This window comes from Hesperophylax consimilis, chromosome 25, assembly GCF_061612785.1.
Source record: "Hesperophylax consimilis isolate HC1 chromosome 25, BYU_Hcon_1.0, whole genome shotgun sequence".
NCBI classification, from domain to species: domain Eukaryota; kingdom Metazoa; phylum Arthropoda; class Insecta; order Trichoptera; family Limnephilidae; genus Hesperophylax; species Hesperophylax consimilis.
In genome coordinates, this window is record NC_142860.1 from 4867368 (window position 1) to 4890885 (window position 23518).

Here is a 23518-nt window from a genome sequence, read left to right on the forward strand (position 1 = left end):
TAGAAAAAAGACAAAATAGGTTTATGCGAGAATATACTATTCATTATTATGTCCATCCTTGTACCTCGATTTCATTACCTTGAAGCACGCCGAAAAAGATTTTTAGGCAAACATTTTTTTAACTAATCTCTGGAACTATACTTAAATTGAAAGATGTTAACTTATATGTGCTTAACAAGTATGTTTGTGGGATCTCATGCACTTTTTTATACTCTGATTCTTCCTTCACCATCGACATTTTCAACCTCACTTACAGATAGTTCAGCAACTATCTTTGGACCTGTACCTGATCTATATATTGGTGCGTAACCATTTTTGGAGTACATGAATAAATAAATACTTCTAAAATACTCTTTTCATTGGTTCCGCCGCTTTAACAGTCTGTACAGTTTGGTCTTAGATCGGCAATGGTCGGTACGTTTTCATGCCATATGTATAGCGTCCCGTTGTCTATATTTTGGTTATTAGTAATGATTTGATGACGACCTTCAGGCCTTCCCATTATTTTCTATTTTTCTTCCAAGCAGTCTGTGCGATCTGTTCCTACTATCTAAGCTTATGTTTTAATATTGCGTTCGTCTGTAATGCTTTGATGAATCATTACGCTTATATTCGTCTTACATTCCTCGTGTACGGTCCCACATCATCAACACGTCGCGTCGGCTCTAAAACCTTGGAAAGTCGTATCCGCCTTTAGGAAACTGCTCTGCTCCTGCTTGTCTCCTGTTATTTCCCTCTAGTTTCTTACCTAATTCCTAAGACCATGGTTTTTACCTTCACACCGTCCAGCCACTATGGTCTCGGTCAATCCTGCAGGCTTATAATAGAGGAGCCTCATTGGTGGTTATACAAACATGGTATCAACGTGCATCCCTGGGGAACTCCTGAAAATTATTATTCAAATGACTTAGATATTATATACAAATTATTTAAATCTTTTCACCTTCCTCTTGTTTGGGTCACGGGCTCATCGCATCGACAAAGCGCCTCCAGGCGTCCCTGTCCTAGGCTACTTCAACGTCCATCGCAGGCCCAACCTCTGCTCGCACAGTTTCTGTACTTTCTTTCCCTAACCTAAGATCGCTTAAAGGACGTCTTTTCCCAGGAAATATCGTCAGTATTTTATGCAGAAGTTGGTCTTATTGAAATCATATTGAGTTCATTAGTAACACTTCACTTAGCATGCAGTTTACATTATCAGAACTGGCATTGTCCCAACGTCTGTAACAAAACGACCGTGAAAATCTGCATCCATCGTTATAATATCTTTAACCTAGACTTTCTAGGTTAGTTTAACTCCTTGCTTTGGCACAACGTAACAATAAAGCTGCTATCGGCCCGGCCCTGAAGACGAAGAACACAATAGCAAAGAAGCCACACACGACCAAGTTGTTGAATGTCAAATTGTACTGTCACTTGAATACAAATGAAGGACCGCCATGAAAAGGCGTCAAGATCTCATTCATGGAACTGTCAAAAGTCAAATGTAATTTTATTGCTACGGGAAATCCAATTTGGCTAGCTGTGACTTCCTCTGAATTAATTTATTACAAGTACCTAATTGACTAACCGTAGCGGAATCCTGTTTCAACTCGACCACTCTGCATTTCGTCTGTCTGCAAATTTGTTCGTCTCTTAATCGTATCAAATCGGAATAATCAACACTACGTGAAGTCTACTAACTGTTCACAGAACTACTAGTAATTGTATTAGTAGTTATTCATTGCGATGGGGGAATTGGATGGGAGAGCAGATAGAAGAACCTACCTGACTATTCAGATCTGGTTACTAAACACGGTTGAAACCATAAATGCTACCTTTCTATTCTGAATTGTGTTCTTTCTAACTATCCACCATTCTGGATTGTATATATATGTGAAATGACACATTAATCAACAATTGTATTTTTACACGCCGCGCCGGGTATCAAATCACACAGTCAAACAAACTATCCCACACTCTAAAACTAACTACACACAATATTCATTTTTCAGAAGGACATGTACAAAATACAATTATATCTTTTCAGACGCCGATATTTTCCATCTGTCCTTAGTTCGGTTTACTAAATCCATATTGGAGAAAAATAAATCAAATTATTAATTACTATCCCCCCCTACTGTGTGTACGATATTTCAAATGCTCGTTTGAGAATCGCTAATATTGTCTTAAATTATTAAATAATTAATTATTTAGCTTAAGGAAGTTTTTAAGAGTGGTTTCAAGATTAAGAAATTAGGTTACATTAGGTTTCATCACGTTAGGTTAAATATAAAACATCTGGTTTTCCACACTCTTTTATCCCCTTGGGAGCTTGTTACGAGTTGCTTTATAATACACGATCATATCATAATTGAAGGTACGGATACGGGAGAGAGTTACTTTTTCGATAGAAAGTCGAAACGTTGGAGTGATTTATAGTGTGTACTTAATTATATAATGCCTATTGAAATCGTATGCCTATCCCCTTAGGGGACTTTCTAACGTATCATGTCTACTTACATTGAAAACATGACATGTGATTATTCGCACTTCAGCCACTAGATGCTGCCAAAATAATCACATAGGTAAATAAGGCCAAATTCACGTGTTGTTGTTTTGAAAATTTATAGAAATATTAGCTTTTATTTCAAAAATACTGCGACTAGAACATATCTTGGAGATCATTTTTTTGTGTCTTTACGCGGAGAAAAATGAGAATGGCTTATTTATTAACAATCTCTTCAAAATGTTGGTAATTCATCTGAAAATTGGATTGCAGTCCTTAGAAATGAATTAACAGGTTTCCTGATCTTTTAGTAAATTACGAATATTATAACATAATGTCGGACCACGTGTTCATGAAAAAATCGAATATTTTCGCATTTCAGCGAAAATTGTAATTCAATAATATTTACTTGTATGTTTACTTGAATGTTTACTTGAATGTTTACTTGAAGGTTTACTGAAATTTTTACTCAAGTGATTCCTTGAATGTTTTCTTGAATGTTTACTTGAATGTTTATTCGAATGTTTACTTGATTGTATACTTGAATGTTTACTCGAATGTTTACTTGAATGTATACTTAAATGTTTACTCGAATGTTTAGTTGAGTGCTTACTTGTATATTTATTTTTTGAATAACTTAATGAGTAAAATATTAAATTATTTAAGACAATGTTAGCGATTTTTAAACGAAAAACAGAAACAGATAAATCAGACCTTGCATACATAAAGATAGCGGCAAGTAAAAATGTGCTGTGAGAAAATGAAGATAATGTTGGTAGTTCTTATTCGAAGTATGTTACAGTTAAATATGACCAAAGGAGATATGGTCCCATTAGCTCAGTTGGTAAAGCAGCGCTTCGGCAAGGCGAGAGTCCTGGGTTCAAGTCCTAGATGTGATCGCATCTTTTTCTGTTTCAGATTTTAGTTTAAGAATCGATTATATTGGCTTACTAAAATGTTTACTCGAGTGTTAACTTGAATGTTTACTTGAATGTTTATTTTAATGTTTACTGGAATGATTACTTGAATGTTTACTTGAATGTTTACTTGAATGTTTACTTGAATGCTTACTTGAATGTTTACTTGAATATTTACTTAAATGTTTACTTGAATGTAAAGATGAATTTTGCCGCTAGTACCTACGTAGAGGGTCGTTAGTATTTTTAGACTAACTTTTTCGTGTTTGAAAACTAGAATAGATAAACACCTTACTTACACCCCCTGTTTACGAATAAGTGGAACATGTTGCTTGTGCTATGATGGAGGACTTAGCGAGCAGAGGATTTAACATGCGACGTCCGGGTAGGAACTCGACGTTTTGGATCGCTGAACCAACTAATTAATCAAAGCCTAAATGAAATGTAATAAAAATAAATAAGTCAATTTATTGTCAGAGCGAAAGCCACATTAGCATATCTAATGGTTTTAGATAGGTAGGCAGGTACTTAAATATAAATCAAAATGGTCTTTATTAGGATTTTTAAATTACAACAACTTCACAAAGGTAATAAAAATATCAATACCACATTAAATATGAAAAATTATTTATTATGTCAAATCAATTTTCCATCGTTGTAAAAGTTTAAATTAAATATATTTTTTTTTTACGATTTTATGAACTTATACTGTTATTATCGTACGGTGTACCCACTTACCTTTGATAGCTCCGTTGTGACACACAAATAAATTGGATTGAAACCAAATACATTAAGCTGAAATTAACACACTTTCGATCGAGCTGAAACTCGGCAGACAAACTCGTTGTCGATGACAATGCAATCAATAACTTTTGGTGGCATAAGAAATCGGATCGGTATTTGGCGAAGATGATAGAGTTGTCAACACTAACTCCCGGGTAGGAAGGTTTAATCCTCAAAAATCAAACCAAAATAAATATTTTTTGAAGTTATAAAAGACAGATTAAAATACTTAGATGGTTAATAGATTATACTAAAAAAACTTAGTTTTTTTACGTAAGTTTACCTAATCTGACCCAACATAACTTCACCTTACATAACCTAATCAAATCTAACCTAACCTTACCTTAGGAGGTTAAACAGAAAGAATACGTAGGCATATTTCTCACCCAAGAACCTTTTCGGACTTTAAAAAATTGGGTCTACATTGGAAGCAAGTTGTTGGTGTTTTTAGTGTACACAATCCTACTGAAAAGTAAACAGAATGATGTTGACTATCTTGTAAGTGCATAATATCGTTTTTTGTGGCGATAATTACCTCGATGAATCGCGGTGGAACTCACTATATTGTGATTGTGTTATGTTCTCCTTCGCAGAGAAACAGTGGTAAGTGATTGGTCATCCCAATTTCTTTTCTTCCATACCTTGTTCATTCCTACATTCCTAACAAGCACCAATTGATTTCGTTTAAATTATTTTCAGTCCACTTTCATGTTCATCTGACGCTGTAATTTGCAAATACCGTCTATATTCAAATGTGATGTTACACAAATTAATCAAATAATGTTTACTTTCGTACGCCTGGATTTGAACCCGCGACTTCCGGATCGTAGCTAAGAATCATAATCAGTGTAATCACTCAACCACGGAGGCCATATAACTGAACATTAATTGGCATTAATAAAATATCTATCCTGCCTTGTAGAGAGAAAGTTGTGCAAATAATCGTGCGGGATCAAACCGAGCATAAAACACCACACGCAAAATGCATAACACACCACAATTCTATTATAATATATCTACTAAAATCTATTGTACCTCACACAATGGTTCAATATCAGGTCATCTCGTGACATACGAAATTAATAACAAGCTTGTTTTTCGCACAATTGAATGGCCACGCATTCATATCATTCTGCCAATTAATTACCGTTACAACAGACAATGCATAGAGAAATTCTGTAATAATAATTCTGTTCCATTACTTGTGTACTAACCGTACAATTTAAAGCGAAATCACACAATGGAAATGCATTTAAGGAGAAGCTTAATGCTAAATCACTATTTTGATTAATCTTAACGAATTGGTGTACATTATGAATACCAAATAATATGCTTTAGATAAATTGAAGGTTTCCATATCGTTTCGCCTGAGTAGAATACAAATAAAAAAGAAATTACTCTAGTAAAGGAAACAACTATAAATAAAAAAAAGTGGGTGTGTCAAGCCTACGCAAGACAGAAGTGAAACTTCTAGTTTCAGCTGATGCTTGGCGTGGCGCAGTTCGCTGGTGTCTGAGAGAGAGGAAAGAAGAGAAGAGAGAGAACGTTCGTGAGCGGCTCCCCCACCTCAACAAGGTTTCACTTCAAAAATGCCACAGCCGAGAATCGAACCTCGCTTAACTGATTGAAAGCCAACCACGCTGAGCACCAACTGTAAGCAAAGCCGCATAAATTGATTATATTATGTAGGTTCTGAAAATATGAGAGCTTGTTATGTTTTATAATGTTACCTACATCACACCCAAAATATAATATATTTTTAAAAATAATGTACAATGTACAGAAATAGAATCCCACACAAGATCGCGTAGTGCGCTCTAGCGAACGGATATTTTATCAGAGGGAGATAGTTTTAATTTTTTTTTTCTGTAAATTATTACATATTATCAAAATAAATAAATTAATTAAATAAATGTAATACAATTATCATAATATACGGATTAGATAATAATTTTAATCCAACACAATAACGCAAAGCGCGCTCTAGCGGAGTAATGTTTTATCACAGTGAGATAAGTGTTTTTATTATTTTGCAATATTATTTTCTTTTAAAAAATGTTCTGACCTACTAAAAAATAAGATATTGAATGAAAAAGGCGTTAAAAACAAAAAAATAATGTGCGATGGCCGAGAATCGAACTCGGATCAACTGCTTGGAAGGCAACTATGCTGACCATTACACCACCAACGCCAGTTGTCGGGATGAGCTAAGAAGCATTTATATGTTACTTCAAAACTTTGACTAGATCAAATGAACTTTAATCGGTGGTGGGGGTACCCGCATTTTCGTTTCGGTCATGAGTCGGTTTTACTCCGGTCCTCGAAATTGCATGACGCGCGTAAAGAAGTTTCACTTCAAAAATATAAATACTACACAAATAACGGGCAAATCATTTTAAAGCGAAGCTTAATGCTAAATCACTATTTTAATTAATCTTTATAACGAATTGGTGTACATTATGAATACCAAAAAATATGCTTTAGATAAAATGAATGTTTTCCTATCGTTTCGCTTCAGTAGAATACAAATAAAAAAAGAAATTACTCAAAAAAATATAAATACATACAATTTTTTTTTTCAATAGAAATGTATGAATGCGTAAAGGAAACAACTTTAAAAAAATACAGTATTATAGCCAAGATTATCTGTGACAGTTTCTATTGACTAACTTTTTGCTTTCTTATAAAATTATTTACAAAATTAAATAAAAACCAGTTTTGTGCTTGAAATCGAACGATTCTAGACTATGTTTGTCAAGCGATTTTAATGCCTATTACCTACAATATAAGGTATACCAAGAATATACACATTTTTGGCTTGTAGCTTCCCTCTTAATGTTTAGGTCCTGTTGTTAATCTTAATGTGGGCAGCTTGAAACGAATATTATTTTTGATTTTATTAATCTGAATCTAAACTTCCGCAGAACAATTCGTTATGATGAATTTATGCAGCGTCCATGAAACAGAGATTGTTTACTTGAGTTAAAACATTGTATCTCCATAAATCATAATAGTGATAAATAATTATATTGTTAACCCTTTATTTCATATTATTCACTGTGGTGAACGTTAAAAAAAATGTACGAGATATTCGAATATTTTTGAGGGATTTTTTTTCCAATAATGTTTATATATCCTTAAGAAATTAGGTGAATAAAAAAATCTTGTTGGTAACAACTCTTTTAACAAACATGCCGAAAGCAAAAAGTTGGCTCACCGCATTTTATCTGTTATTTTTTGTCTTTAAAATGATTTTTTGTTTCGAATGTTGGTTTTGATTTGCTAAATAATGTTTGTTTAATGATTGTAAAACTAATTTAACATATCTTTATGTGATTTTCAAGTTTCATAACACTTATAAAGTTGTTTGTTCATTACAGTGAACATTGTCAAATCCTTAGACCTTAGACCTTCCACTTGATATGTTCACTGAGGTCAACATTGCCTAATGGGGTACATTGTGGTGCTTAGTTTATTTTTTATTTAATTTTTGTCAAATGGACCTTATGACATAAGGACGAGCTGCGATATATTAACCATTGTACCAAAAACGCATACGCAATCGGTAACTGGGGATATGTCCGATGCTGACAATGAAAATGAATTTCATGGACCTCTCTCTTCGGCTAACTTTTCTACTACTTCACCTTCGGCCGCCGAAGAGCGCACACTGAAATAACTAGACCCAACGCAGAAAAGTAAAGTTAGCTAAAATAAGGCAACGGTTTATAGTTTGCAGTCCATTGTGGGTCATTCTGCGCAAGATCTGAATCTGGTGAGAGTGAACCAATGAGGTGGGTAAATTATTACACACTCGTAAAAGTATCTAATTTACCGGTCATTTACGTTTCCTGGATACTCTCAGATTCATTTACTGACAAATCACAGAAAGAGATATGGTTACGTCACCTCCCCGCTCCTCGCAGCTTGGTTTGTTCATCTTTCCCCAGCCTTCACAGGGCCGGCCCTGCCTGATGGGCTAGTCATGTTTTCACAAGATAACCCTAAGGGCCCGTTCCCACTTCCGTTTTCAAATCGGAGGCGTGTCCCGTTTTAAAAACGGATGGCCAATGGCCCTGTTCACACTACCGTTTTAAAAACGGACCATACTCTACGAAAAAAAATAATTGTCGATTCAACAAAAACATGTTATTTGCTCATTCTTCAGTAATGGTGCGCAATGAACGACGATGAAGCTCTTGTTGTCATGTTGTACTTATTAAAAAGAAGGAAAAAAGTGAAAAGAAAATTTTGGGTACACCCAATCATAGCCGAATGATTTTCTGTAGGAATTTTCCAAGTGTTAATTGGTGAGTTGAGAAGTGATGTACTAAAGTTCTTTAATTATTTTAGAATAATAATGATTGGATTATTTATATAGCGCCGTTTTCACCATGAAAAATCACCTCAAGGGCGCTTAATGGCTTAAGAGAATGTCTATCACTTCCTTTAACCATCTACTGGAATGAGTTTCAGAGAACTTAACATATCAAAATACAAAATTGAGAAAGTGCATTTGTCCTGAAGAAAGGCTATCGATATTTTAAAGTAAGAAAACAATAAGAACTCAAATATTTTTTATTATGTGTTTATTAAAATAATAAGCTCTTCCGTGCATCTCATTAAAGCTTTAAAATTTAAAAAAAGTAAACTTAAAAAAATAAAAATAAAAATTTTGATGTACAAAAGTTGTGTACACCAAGTGTTTTGTTTTTATTTGGTTAAAGATAAAATATTACCATACTCTTTCTTCGACCAGTGGTATTAAATTTTCGGGATTTATTTCCTTATCCATTATTGTAGTTTTGATAACCAAATACAAGCACGCAGCGTGCCTGCTTCCTTGCGACAGGGAGCGGGCGGGGAAGGGTCGGGGTTTGGCGGGGACTCTGCCGGAACGACTGGACGACAAGTGTGAACAGCTCCATACAACACTATGAGCGAGCGTGTTCCGACACGATTTGAAAACGGACGCGCTGCGTAGGCGAGCCATCCGACAAAAAATGTCGGATCCGTTTTCAAATCGTGTCGGACAAGTGTGAACAGCTCCATACATCCACTACAGCCACTAGGGCATCCGTTTTTAAAACGGGACCCGCCTCCGATTTGAAAACGGAAGTGGGAACGGGCCCTAGACATCAACAATAGGTACAGTTATATAGGGCGTATCGGCACTAACCCGACAACAACTAACATCAGTATGATTAGTTTAGCTACATCTAAACGACAAGAAACTTCAATATAAAAAGATATTTTAACATACAGGGTGTATCGGCACCGACCCGACAAACTTTAACCAGCTATTCCTTAGCACATTTGGAGTAAAAAATGTTATGGGCACTTTGCTGTCCGGTAGCATTTTTTTTCAATTAAAAACAAAAAAATTTAAAATTTCCACACTACATCACTGTCATTGGCATTGCGTTTCGTGTTCAATAGCTGTTATAAGCAAGTATGTCAAAAAGCGTCTTCGCTCTTTCGCACACACTAAATGATAATAGTTAAAAATGAAACGAATGGTGCCGTGCCATTTCGTTGTGATTGTAAAAGTGCGCCAATATAGGTACACACGTGCATTATTCAACGGAATTTGAATAAAATATTTGCTAGATGGGTTTTCAAACTTTGACAAAGGATAAAACAGTGGTGACATGTGGTGAAAATATGAATAATAATTTTTTTATTAAAAAAAAACGTTACCGGACAGCAAAGTGCACATAAGATTTTTTACTCCAAATATGCTAAGGAATAGCTGGTTAAAGTTTGTCGGGTACGTGCCGTTACACCCTGTATAGATTGATATTCTTAACGAATTTGCGCTACTTTCACGAAATTTTGATTATTACAGAAGTTAAGTGAAAACAATTCCGGAAAAAATACACTAATAAGTCATCCGTTCACATGCTTAACCACCACCATCTTACAGAGACCTGTTTTCGGACTTTTGCAATGGGTTTAGCAGGGTTCGGTACTAATTCCTGCAACTAACCTACATTAACTATGCTACTATACACACTAACCCAGCGCAAAAGTCCGAAAACAGGCCTCTAACTCTCAGTTAATTTTCCACAGCGCGGCATGTATTTATAAAGATGGCGGTGGCTTACCTCAAGTTGCAGAAAGTTAGAAAGTAGTGTTAACACATGTACAAATAAAATTTAATAATGATTTTTTTTTCAGTAAAGACCCCAAACAAAGATGGCGGCTATAAGATGGCTGCTGATTTTGGCGGCAATGGCAGTGACAGTTAATGGTCTTGCCAATTACCGCCTTCCCGGAGACATAGTCCCCAAGCACTATGACCTGAAGATCCTCACTCATCTTGATCAAGCCAGCAACTTCACCTTCATCGGAACTGTCAGGATTCAGGTAAATACAATCAGATCAGATGAACTTACGTATCTATGCGGTTAAAAGCGTCGTCACTTGGAAACAAAAATCTATGGATTTTTTTTATTAGCTTCCCGTTTTGCCATCCGCTTAGATAAGTATGCGAAATTTTACTATTATTGCTGTCGCTGTTATTATGGCCAATGCCCTGGCCTAACGTGTACAGGACTACTTGGCGTATATTTTGCTGCGTATACCTACATCGAAAAAAAAACGAAGCAACCGTAAGCGGCGTTGGCCGCCAACGCTGGCCGGCCAACCCGATTATTGTCAGTTTCCTTGCACATATCAATGGATCTTGTCGCCAACAGCGTTCACACGTTGGCGCCAACGTTGGACCACGGCGTTCAGCCAACGTGTACTAGAGGCTTTACATTTTCTTCAAGGCCAGAAATATGAATTTTTTATGACATATTATTGTAATTGTTATTACAATAATATGTTTTTATTACTACCAATTCAATAGGTAACCTACTAATCATGTTAAGCGTTAGGCATCAATGGGTTAATTATAAAGTAGGAATGTATTTTCTAAAGCTGCAGTTATCCAGTGAGTTCCAGCGTCCCGAAATTTGCACATTTATCATATTAATAATTTATTTATTTCACGATTACAATAAAAAATAAACAAGTTCTAAATTATTATTTTTTCAATTTGTCCGATCAAAATATGTTGATTTTGGATGAAGCCTGGTATTAACTACTAAATTGTACACTACATCATACCTCTACTAATATATAAATTGACATCAATTTCCGTACTTTATGACACAATAGATGCGAAGCTATTATGAAAAATGTTTTCTATAAAGCATATAGGCCTATTATTTAAATAATGCTAGCCGTTCCGGTGCGTTAAATCTGCCGGACATAAGTTTTTAACTAGCCCAGTAACCGGTGATTAAGTAGGTACCTACTTAGTTATTATAAAGTATTTGTTAGTGAAGGGGGGAGGCTAAGGTTGGTGAGAGGGGGGCCTAAGAATATCCCAAACTATTTATACTTTGATAAGTTTTCGTAAATAATATTAGGAATATTATATTTGCCATTGCGGACTTTTCAGTAGACCTTTTTAAGACATACAATTCCGCTGTACATTGTTTGGAAGTATCTCATAAGGTTTAGCCAGCGTTAGCTATGTAAGCGCCCGAAAATATAACTTTTACGACTTGATTACAAAACACGGACTTTTCTCTACTTTCTATAAATATAATATGCATGTATTATATATATAAACCTCCCGGAAGAAATTCTCTAAATGATAGTGAAAACCTTATCAAAATCCGTTGCGTAGTATAGAAGAACTAAGCGCACAAACAGACAGACGCGGATAGCGACTTTATTTTATAAAATTTAAAGATAAACATATTTCTTTAAATATTAAATTTTTTTTTAATGCAAACACTAAAATGTTTTAAAAATGGCTCACTCTACTTTTGTCTCATTTAAAAATAATTAATAAAAATGTGTCATATGTTTTTCTAAAATTGCGGTCGAAAACGTTTGGTTTCAGAGGGACACATTTTTTTGTCTGTGGTCAACTTCTGAATTCGAATATAAAGCGTGATATTTTTTTCTTTCTAACACTGATTAGATCATATTTCTCATCACGACAGAAAGCAAGACAACGATTTCTGTTTGACCATATGAGTTGTTCCTAAAAGCGAACAAGTAAGCTTGAAGGGTTAAGTACTAAATTGATAAGTACTAAGCGAAACCACAGCAATATTATTTAGTTTGTCAACAAGTAAACAACATGAATAAGTTTGATTTGTTCATTTATTTAAAAAAAAACACTTCATTAAATTTAATTGTGTTAGTCACACATGGAAGTGTCATACAAAAAGCATTTTTTCTACAAGCAGGTGTGAACTTAGCAGTTCATTTTTCAAATCTATGATTGAAATATGTTTACGAACAAAATAGTCTATTTAACTAGAAATTCTTAATAAAATAAATGCGCAAATTTCAAGATGCCACAGCTCACTATTCAGGACAATTACAGATTAAGCAAATATATTTCTGTTTGAATTGAAGCCTAAAGCTTAACATGAATAGTAGATAGGTACCTACTCTTAAGTACTGACTTACCAATAATGAAAGTTACTTGAATGACTTTTGCCGTGTTTGTTGATCAGATTTAAATAGCCAGGTAGTTCTCACCTTCCACTTCCCCATCTCCGTTTCCTCCCCATTGCCTTCAGCATTCACAACATACCCCATTTGGGGATGACATAATCTCACTGGCTCCAGATGGTTAGGAATGGTTGGGACGCTTGTGCGGTATGAATAAACAAAGTCTTTCCACACTTTGACGAAATGAAGTTTTTGTCTGGTATCTGTTAGATTTCCACTTGATTGGCAAGCTCATAAATCAGTATAGCTCAGTGGTTAGAGCAGGTGTTCAGAATGCGAAAGGCCCCGAATTCGGTTCCTGGTATACCTTATTTTCTTTGTGTTTTACAACAACATTTGATTCAATGGTTTTTGAAATTATATTTTCCCTTCAGATGGAGGTCATAAAAGAGACCAAGGCCATCGTTCTTCACCAGCAAGAGCTCATGATCCACGAGAACTCCATCAAGGTCCTCAACGATAAGAGGTCCATCCCCGTGACAAACATAACCTACGACGAATCCGTTAACTTCATGACGGTTCACGTTGGAGAGGTGCTCAAACCCGGTCAGAATTATGACCTGTCTATCTCGTTCACCGGGTTCTTGAAGGAAAACCTGGTTGGATTCTATCGCAGCAGTTATAAGGACTCCATCACTGGGGGGGACACGTAAGTATTATTCATTTATGATAATGTATAATAATGTCAACTTTGTGATGGTTCACGTGAGTAAGGTGCTCAAACCCTAACAGAATAAGGAATTTGAGTAAATTTTCAGAAAATTCAAAAATTATGCAGAAAGGAGTTCTAATGTTCTCTGCACTTCTGGCAAAATTGTCTACAGCGAAAAATTTTTATTTTCCTGTAACTGTTATGATATTTTCGTTCGCTCTTTGCAAGCTTAAATTTAAAACGTTTAACTTCTCAAAAAGATCGTTAAGAAATGTAACTTCCAGTCACCGATTGTAGTCGGAAAGAAAATCACTTTCGAAGATGAAATTTTGAATGAAAAGGAATTAATTAAAATTAATAATTTTGAGGCTTTTTCCTTTGCGGCACACCGGAATCTTCTTGCGGCACACTGGTCTAGTGGTTTAATATCAGCTGTTTGGTCTTTTTAAATGCGTTGAAGTTACAACTGGCTACAAAAGTTTTTTGGGTTATGTATGTGATGTTTCATCAGTTTCCCGCCTGTATTATGAGTAGGTAGGTACTGAAAATAAGAATTATGTATTCTTGAATTTAGAATGTTCATCATCATGAAATTATATTGTTCAATAGTTATGTAAGTAGGTAATTGAAAACAAATTGTTTTCTGACAGTTAAGTGAAAAAGAATTCATTAATAAATTTGGTGTTCGGTGCATACTAATATGCAAATAAATATTTAAATTAGTACCTACCTACTACCTTGTGTTCCTTTTCGCTAACGTTGCAAAAGATATCTTTATAGTGAGATGCTAATTTAGTGTTGTCACAACTAGAGATTAGCACACCACATGACACAGTCTAAATCCATAAAAATGAGCCACTTACATGATGTTTTTTTTTCAGTGTAGGAAAGATTTATATTACGAAACTGCAGAAATGTTTGATTCGGTATTTATTTGATGTGAATGGGTCCAGGGACGATCAGTGTCAATTGTCAATGTGCTTACCTCGTAGAAAATGGACCATCAATATTTTCACCCCAATTGACCTCCAACACTTCAACTATAACTACCGAATGCGGTTTACGCGCACCACTTATCGCAATGGCATCTCTAATTGTACAGCTCTATGTATGCAGGTACCTAAAGTGTGCGAATAACATGGAGGAATAAGAATGAAGTGATAATCCTCTGATTTAGGTATCCATAACTCTCTACAATAGAATATATTACAATTATTGTAAGTGAAACAAATCTCAAGAATGGTTTGAGATTTTCACAGTCAAAAGAATTATTGTGACTTAATTTTGGGGTTTTATGCCGTGTTGCGCGTCAAATTTCATAGGTCGATCTAGAGTTGCTACATCAAAAAAGAAACATTCAGTCGAGATTTTTTTAAAAGAAACAAATCACCCCAAAAAATGCTCTTTTATGCAGCAACGCAAGCCAAAAAAACCGTTATGTATATTTTATCAAAAACGTCGCACTATCATATTCTTTATATAAAAATCTAAAATAATTTTTATCTAAACCAATTAAACATAAATGCAAGTATCTCATTGCATAATTTATTCCTTATTGGTAAGTGCTTACCTATTCCTTTAACAATGTAACATCAACAAGTTGTCAAAAACAAGTTAAACTAGATTAATAAAGTTTATGTTTTGTGGGGACATTATTGTAGGGTTATTATGATGTCATTTGAATAATGATAATTCAGTTGAATTATAATAATAGTTGTATTGTTAAATTTTTGGTGATGGTTTTATAAAAGATTACTTAGTTTTATAATGAATCTAATAACACAGAAACTTTAAATGTTTATTTAATTTGACATAAATAAACTACTGTATCTTACACCTACTCCTAATAATTGTCACATTGCTTGCTTAATCCACAATTATAAATGCACTTCTCATATTTAGAATCCTGACATGAACTTTTTCAAGTTGGACTAAAATGCTTATCTTTTATTATTCTTTCACCGCACAATAGTCCCAACTACTTCCAACCATCCTGAGACGAAGGCATTCCAAACCCTTAGATGAAGTATTTAAATTTGTGCCCCAATCAGGGTATGTTGTGATACTGAATTTAGTGGGGAGGGGAAGGAGATGTGAAGAGGAAGGTGGGAAGTACTTGGCTATTCAGATCTGGTCACCAAAGAAGGCTAAAGCCATTTCAAGCAAGAATTCTATTCTAAATGTCCTTTACCAGAGCAATACTGACAGCTTCTTCCACTCTGGAACCCACCAGAACAAATTCAACATTCAAATCATGTTAGGATGCCATCTCTGTCAAACGAGTAGTAGATACGTATGGAACTAGCGTAGCGTGTGACCAGCACTGTCAGTAGCGTACGTGGATACTCACACAAACGACACTTGTGCTGTGTGTATAAAACTAGAGTCGCTTAGAAGTACCTCTGTATACGACAGTATCATTCATCTAACTCACATTAATCTAGCTACAGTTGTATTGGAAAATTTTTGTTTGAAAGCTATTGTTAAGGGTTCTCGCTACAAAAATGTAATTATTTAAAAATTCCGATTTTCCTCCACAGATGGCTGGCCACCACCCAGTTTGAGTCCACGGATGCTCGTAGAGCCTTCCCCTGCTTTGACGAACCCGCCATGAAAGCCACCTACATTGTCACCCTCGGCAGGAAAGAAGGATTGACCGCCATCAGCAATATGCCTATTGAAGACTCCAAACCCATGTGAGTACTGCTTTATTTATTATTCTTCAACTGATTTAAATGGAACAAGCGTAACTAACAAACTGTGGAGGAATGTCCCTTTCATCAAGTGACTCTCGATGCCGTCGAATGGCTGAAAAATTCAGCTTCTCATTACGATCTATATCATCTTTCCTCCACCGTACGAAGAAGAAGAAAAAAACTGGAACTAGCAGCATTTACTAGAACTCAAACCTGGAGACCTTAATTGGAAGGAACGAGAAACAGAGAAAGATCACTATGTACTATTGTTGACTCCACATAGGAGTTCTTTCTAGAGAGGGCCTTTTTCAGGAAAGGAAGCAGTAAAACTTGGTCTTAAAGAGACTGATGTCTCACGTTGGGAGTGGAAACCATTCCACAGTTGAGCTGATGAACATAAGGACGAGTCGTAGAAATAATCCGTTCTCAGGTGACAAATGTCAACAGGTACAAATGTTGGCCTCCTATTTCCCGACTGCACTGGTGCTGAAGGGATCGAAAGCGCTAATTCCTTGGAGCATCTTCCATTGAAATGCCAGTAGAACACAGACAGAATTCCGACTGTACTCTCTAAAGACTGTAATTCGTTTGTTAAGCTGGACTGATCAAGTATCAAAAGCGTCCTGAACACAGGTTGAACACAGGTAAGGACTGGACGAACGTGGTCCATCAGTGGATCACAATCCCAAATAAATTAAATTAATTGTTTCGATTGACAAAATATCTTTTCTTGCAAGAATATATTTATTCGTGGTTGTTGAAGAATCACTGATTTATACGAAACATTAAAAACTAATTACATTTTTTATGTATAAAAATTAAAGATGTTATTATTATTGTATAAACGTGCTAGATAAATCGCCATTCATAATCTCAGGTCATTTTCTAACGAACCATTCTTTTTATCTGTCTTCGGAATGCCTCGAACACAATCGTCCAATAATATTATTATATTCTAATCTTAATTGTATTTAATATTAAAACACTCACTTTGTAAGAAACAGTTATTTAATTTTATTTAAAGAAAGACAAACATTCCCAGGTTCCGAAAAACCTGACTGTTGCTTGCGTCGTGATGTAGGATTTAACCAGCCGAGGAATTGAATTCACAACGGCTTAGGTGAGACCCACAAACACAAACCCTCAAACACCATTTTAAGATAGAAGGATTGATGGAACCTAGATTATATTCACCGGCTGAACAGGTAATCCTTAGAAATTTGATTTACGTATCTAGGTGACAACAGGCTAATGAAATTGATAATTGAAAAAATGTTTAGATACTCTCGTAAGAATTAACATTAATTAGTTGTTTTAACCGTTTGTGTTTCAGCGACGGCATGAAGGGCTGGCACTGGGACAGGTTCCAGAAGTCGGTGCCTATGTCCACGTACCTGCTGGCTTTCATCATTTCCGACTTCCACTACGTGGAGTCCCCCCTCTACAAGAACAACGTAGTCTTCAAAATCTGGGCCAGAAAGGAAGCCATCAACCAGGTTAGCATATCTTCTTTATTCTTGTGTCTATGGCACTGTCGATTTGGGAAGGAAAGGTGATAGAAAGTAGTGTAATTCAATAAGTTAACAATATCAGATCGATAGGCTTAACTTCTGACGAGCATGGCTGCGCTGTCAATAGCCAAACCAATATTGACACAAAATAAATAAGAAGTCGGAGGCATTTATTTTATCTTAAGAGATATTTTTAATTTATTAAATAAGATATCGTTTTACGATGGCAATGGATTGACATTCCTAAACATCAAACCGCTACCTAATGATACAAATAAATTGACAATATTTAATTGAAATACTATCTTCCACATTGGCAGTCCGCATGTACCTTTTGACACTTAAAAGAGAGTTTTTTTTATTTTTTTTATTTCCTTTATTTTTTCCCAATTTATATATTTGACATTACAGTATTATAATAATAGGAAAGGGAACCCACTAAGGCGCAGCCTGTGGGTGGGTAATATAAGTGTGTACATTATATTTTTGTACCTAAAAATAACAGTAAGCAGTAAGCATATAAAAAAAAATGGTAGGATTATAATTAAAGTTAGTCTAACGGCCGTAGTTCCCAACATTTCGAACGATCAATCTCAGGGTCCGATCAGCCAAGTGATTTATTCAGTAACGTTCGATTCGCCTGTTTCCAAACATCTTTACTGTTGATTATCATAAGTGGCCATGCCCACTTTCATAGACAATAAAATGACATCAAAGTTAAAACTTTCAACGCTAAATTAACATTGACGAATTAATTATTGTATTTATTATTAATGCATATATTTTTTTTAAGTACTGTAATACATAAAAAAATATTTTATATTTAAGCGTATGAAGTATGTTAAAAATAAAGTATTAGCTTGACTTTAATGCCACCGTGCCTTGGGCTCGCAAGTATGTTTCACTCTGTTGACACTTTTTATAAGTAGTCATTTACTGAAGCAAGCTTAATCCAGTAGTTTGGCTTCCTTAATTTGGTTGATCACTCAGTTGTAACTTTTCCGTTGGAAAGAGCATAGTTGTGCGTTTGAGCAGTGTTGAGCCAAAATTTCGGCTCAGCAGTTGATCAGTAGGATTGGGAAGAACGGCCGTAAAAGATTGTGCAAGAGGTGCATATTAAAAATAAATCAAAGTAAAATAAAGATTGTAAGATAATATATATGAATTAAAAGAACACATAATAAAATAATAATAACTATACAGAAACAAAATAGAAAAAAGTAAAAATTAAATGAATAATGCTTCAACATTTGCACTGTACAGCCACAACTTTAATTCTTTTTGGTATTGCGCTAGTTTAGTTGTTACTTGAATTTTTTTTGGTAATAGATTAAAAGTGCGAGGTCCAATAAAGCTACTGTGAGTTTGCATTAGTTTGGTATTGGTTTGTGGGGTATAAAATACATGATTTCTTCTAAAGTTGATTTTGGGTTCATATTTTTGAAATTTGTTTTGGTTTTTCATGACATATTTCAGGCTTTGAAGTAAACATAGTTTTCTTTCACCGCACAGGAGTACCAAGTACTTCCAACCATCTGGAGCAAGTGAAACTAAGACATCCCCAACCCTTAGATGAAAGTGTTTGCCCCAACCTTTAGATGATTTAAATTGTGTCCCAATTGGGGTATGTTGTGATACTGAATGGGGGCCGTTCAAGTATTATGTAAGCACTATAGGGGGGCAGGGGGTCTTTGCTTTGCTTATTTTTGATGACATGGGGGGGTGGGGGGGTCGAGATAGTGATTACGTCAGCACTGCTCAGCAGTAGTTATTTTTTTTTTTTACACATTGGCAAGCCACACATTGTCTATGTTTGAAAACCGAATACATATTCGGGGATTCCCACAAATAATTAATACGTTTAGGTACTCGCTTAGAAGCGAATGGGGGAATTACCGCGCGCTACTCACTTGTCAAAATTTCTTCCATCAATCTATTGTTTCGTTTCAGTACGATTGACGATTTGACGTGTTGTAAGCAAATCAAAGCAAGTTAATATTTGTGTTACTGTTGATCCTCTTTCGCCAAAGTTGAATTGTTTATAAAACAGAATACATTAACAGAAAAATGCATAAAGGTACCAATTTTTACGTAAGCATGGGAGGGGGGGGGGGGGTAAGAGCTTTGCTTACTTTTGGTGACAAGGGGGAAGAGGGGGTAAATAATTGTAATAAATCTGCTTACGTAATACTTGAACGGCCCCATGTAGTGGTAATTAATTAGTTAAAGAGGTCTATGACCATAACTTGTTATATTAGTTTCTTGAGCTCAAACGTTACGTTCTGTAAGCTCGAACGGATTCAATTGATTGCGTATATGCGTATGATAGATGACATTATTCAAAAGGTTGTTTATGTTGACAGTTAATCGAAGCTTATTTGACACTCAGGAGGACGCGCTAAAAGTGGCGTCCTTTATCTACCGACTGTCAGAATCATATGCTGACGGTACTCGCAAATATCGCCAACTGACCACAGATGATGGATTTAGTATAATATCGTATATAAAAAGGTTTTATTGATCGACCGTGGTAAATACCCTGGCTAATCAGCAGTTAATCTTAACAAACGGACTGCAATCTTTAGAGCACAGGCGTCAGGTAGGTATGCTGTCCTTGTTCTATCGGTATTACAATGGAAGATGCTCTGAGGAACTAGCGTCATTGATCCCTTCGGCACCGGTGGGTAGCCGGGATACACGCCAAACGCGCGCCCAACATTTGTACACGGTTGACATTTGTCACATGAGAACGGGTCGCTTCTACGATTCGTTCTTAAGTTCAACAGCTCGGCTGTGGAACGAACTGCCGGCCTCTGTTTTTCCTCCCTCCTACAACATGGGACTCTTCAAGACCCATGTTCACTCCTTCCTCTCCACAAAAAGACCCTCCACACAGCATCCCCAAAGATGAGATAGGCCCTGAGGGAAATTATTTTCTTCAGGGCCTCCTGTGTGAAGTTAATATAAAAAATTAAAAAAAAGGGGCGTGCAGTTTATAAAAGGTGTAAGTCAAACTTTGAAACCCCCTATGAACTGAACCTCCCAATATTTATATCTTGTATCACTAAACACACTAATTAATATTCACAATCACCAAATTCATAGCAAGAAGTTTTTTATGAAATTTGTTACTTTGCAATGTATCTTCAATTGAGCTTTAGATCTCGTAAAATAATACAAGCCTTTGTGATATAAATTAGTACATATACCTCAATCCTATGTACAGGGTTTTCCAATAAGAGGTGTAATTTTGAATAGCCCGCTATTTCGGTAGATGTTACTTTTGAAGTTGTCATTTTTTGACATTTGACAAGTAGAAACTACGCCATTTATAAAAATGGAACGATATACGCTTCAACAACCCATTGAAATTATTGAAATTCACTTGAGTGAATCAAATGCAAATCATTTTGAGTGATGAGGCCCATTTCCACCTCGGTGGCTTCGTCAAAAGGCAAAATTGTCGCATCTGGGGCTCGGAAAACCCAAGAATTATTCTTGAAAAGCCTCTTTATCCTCAACGTGTGACTGTTTGGTGCGGTTTATGGTCTGGCGGTGTCATTGGACCTTACTTTTTCGAAAATTAGGCTGGAGCAACAGTTACGGTGAATGAATTGCGCTATTGAGAGATGATTAATAATTTTTTGTGGCCGGAATTGGATGGTATTGATCTGGACAATGTTTACTTTCAACAAGACGGTGCTACGTGCCACACAAGCAACGAAACCATTGATCTTTTACGATTGAATATCAAAATAACACCTCTTATTGGAAAACCGTATACATACCTTCAAAAATGTTTTATAGCTTTTCAATTTAGATTTGTTCAGACATAATTTTAGGTAATTTTTTCGTCAAGTTAACCATATTTTCCACATTTTTTGTATGAAATCGCATTGAGTTCATCAAATAAACACATTTCTTTAAGACTTCGTACATTTATTTTTGTAATAACACTACTTGCAAACCAGGTTAACAGTAGGTTATCATATTATCACAGTCGCTACGAGTATGTTTTTTGCTGTTTACAAGAAATAATAAAAAAAATACATTTATTTTTCTTTTGAACTAGTTATATGATTAATAAGAAAATAGCCAAGTCAGCATGCATCTATCAAAAGTTAGTTTGATTAGTATCCAGCTAGGTGTTGTGGGTTCAATTCCCCTCTAGATGTTAAAAATATTGTGAGGTTATTTGTAACCGGGGAGTGTTTCTTGTTTCTAACATACCTTCTAATTTCTTTTTAAATACATTTTTGAGAATATCACTTTATTTCATGCATGAATGAAAGTAAATCTTGGAAGTGGAAATTAACCACTTTCCGACATCCGATCGAGCTGAAACTCGGTAGATATACTCGCTGTCGATGACAATGCATTCTTTCAACTTTTGGTGTCTATCTCGCAAACACACGCGACATAAACGCATTTCTCTTAAATTGAATGATATTACAGCAGTTAATATACGAAATAAATGTCAGTCCTACCCTTTCGGGATTTGGCTCAGAGGAAGGTTCTATCCTCAGTCAAATATTTTTTTATGGTTTAAAAGACGTTTTAAAAGTTCACGGCAGTTTAGAGCCAGTCTCTGGTGAAGAGGGTTCAATCCTCAGTCAAACCAAAGTATATATATACACAGTCGAACTTGGTTGTAACAATCACGGCGCCTGCAGAAAATTTTCTAGGGGGGGGCAAAATATTTGTAGTAATGTTTTAATGTAGTTTTAATTTACTGCAGCGTATTTGTATGGTGAATGAACGGACAGGACACTGTAGTAATGAAGGGAATACTGTAGCAACAATTTTTTTATTAACACAATATATTATGTATACAACAAAAAATATTCATAATCAATCAATCCAGGGGGGGGGCAAGTGCCCCCCCTTGCCCCCCCCCCCGCCGGCGCCCATGGAGTTCACAGCTGTAATGGGCAATTACAAAACGTTATTTTAGTTCAGCCTTTATGTATGGAAGTGAGGCATGGAACTGGCAAAGAAAGGATGAAAATAGATTGAATGCTGTTGAAATGAGATCCCTGAGGTGTATGTGTGGTAAAACCATGTATGATCGTGTGAGGAATGTGGAGATCCGCAAAGAGTGCAAGGCTGATGTAAGCGTAATGAGTAAGATCAAGAAAGGGACGCTTAGATGGTTTGGGCATGTAGAGCGAATGAGCAAAGAAAGGAGTGTAAGGAGAATATACGATGCAAATGTGAATGGTAGCAGAAGTCGGGGACGCCCGAGGAAGACATGGCACGACCAAGTGAAACAGATACTTGAGTTGGGCCATGTCAAGAGTCAGAACAATAGAAGAGTATGTATGAGACGATGTATGAATGTGAATGAGGCAAGGAGTGTGTGCCAAGACCGAGTTGTTTGGCGGTCCGTCCTCTCTGTCTACCCCTGCGGGGAAACGGCGTGATGGTTAGTTAGTTTTTTTTTTTTTTTAGTTCAGCCTTATCTTTATATTATTGTTGACTGTTATAGCGAGGTCGATTCACTGATATATCGAACAAATAATTTTGTCGACACATTTTCTGAATACATGAATGGGTCGTTGGGTCATTGGGTTGGATTATTCAAGAATTACCTATACCGTTAGGGACATATTCATATTTTTATGACACCATCTGTGTAAGATTGACGGCTGTGTGAATCATTGCTATCCATCAGGCACAATGTAAAATTGTCGTAAAATCTACTCGAAAATATGCTGTACTTTTGCGAATATATTGATAGTAGAGTACGATAGTCGGTACATACAACTTTCAAAAAACTATGGATATGACGATTGACGTCCCTTCGTGCTCGTTAAAACCAAGTTTGACTGTATATTTTTTTTTAAATACGTCTATTAATAAAAATAAATATAATGTATTATAATAAAACAAATATAAAACGTTTTTCCACTTTAATTTCATTGACCGTAACCGGTTTCAGCTCG

The 23518-nt window shown here is 35.7% G+C and overlaps 1 protein-coding gene across 2 annotated transcripts in view; it reads left to right on the top strand.

Annotated features, from left to right (window-relative positions):
• LOC149411458 (aminopeptidase N-like) overlaps positions 1-23518 on the top strand; it is a 65296-nt gene that overhangs the window by 8428 nt on the left and 33350 nt on the right. The window contains exons 2-5 of one of the 2 annotated variants that reach the window (XM_089646959.1): positions 10369-10557; positions 13089-13363; positions 15907-16062; positions 17396-17558. In XM_089646959.1, the coding sequence (XP_089503085.1) occupies positions 10387-10557; positions 13089-13363; positions 15907-16062; positions 17396-17558 (765 nt within the window). In that variant the 5' untranslated portion in view covers positions 10369-10386. The remainder of the gene's footprint in view (positions 1-10368; positions 10558-13088; positions 13364-15906; positions 16063-17395; positions 17559-23518) is intronic. The other variant, XM_089646960.1, reaches the window with a different exon arrangement.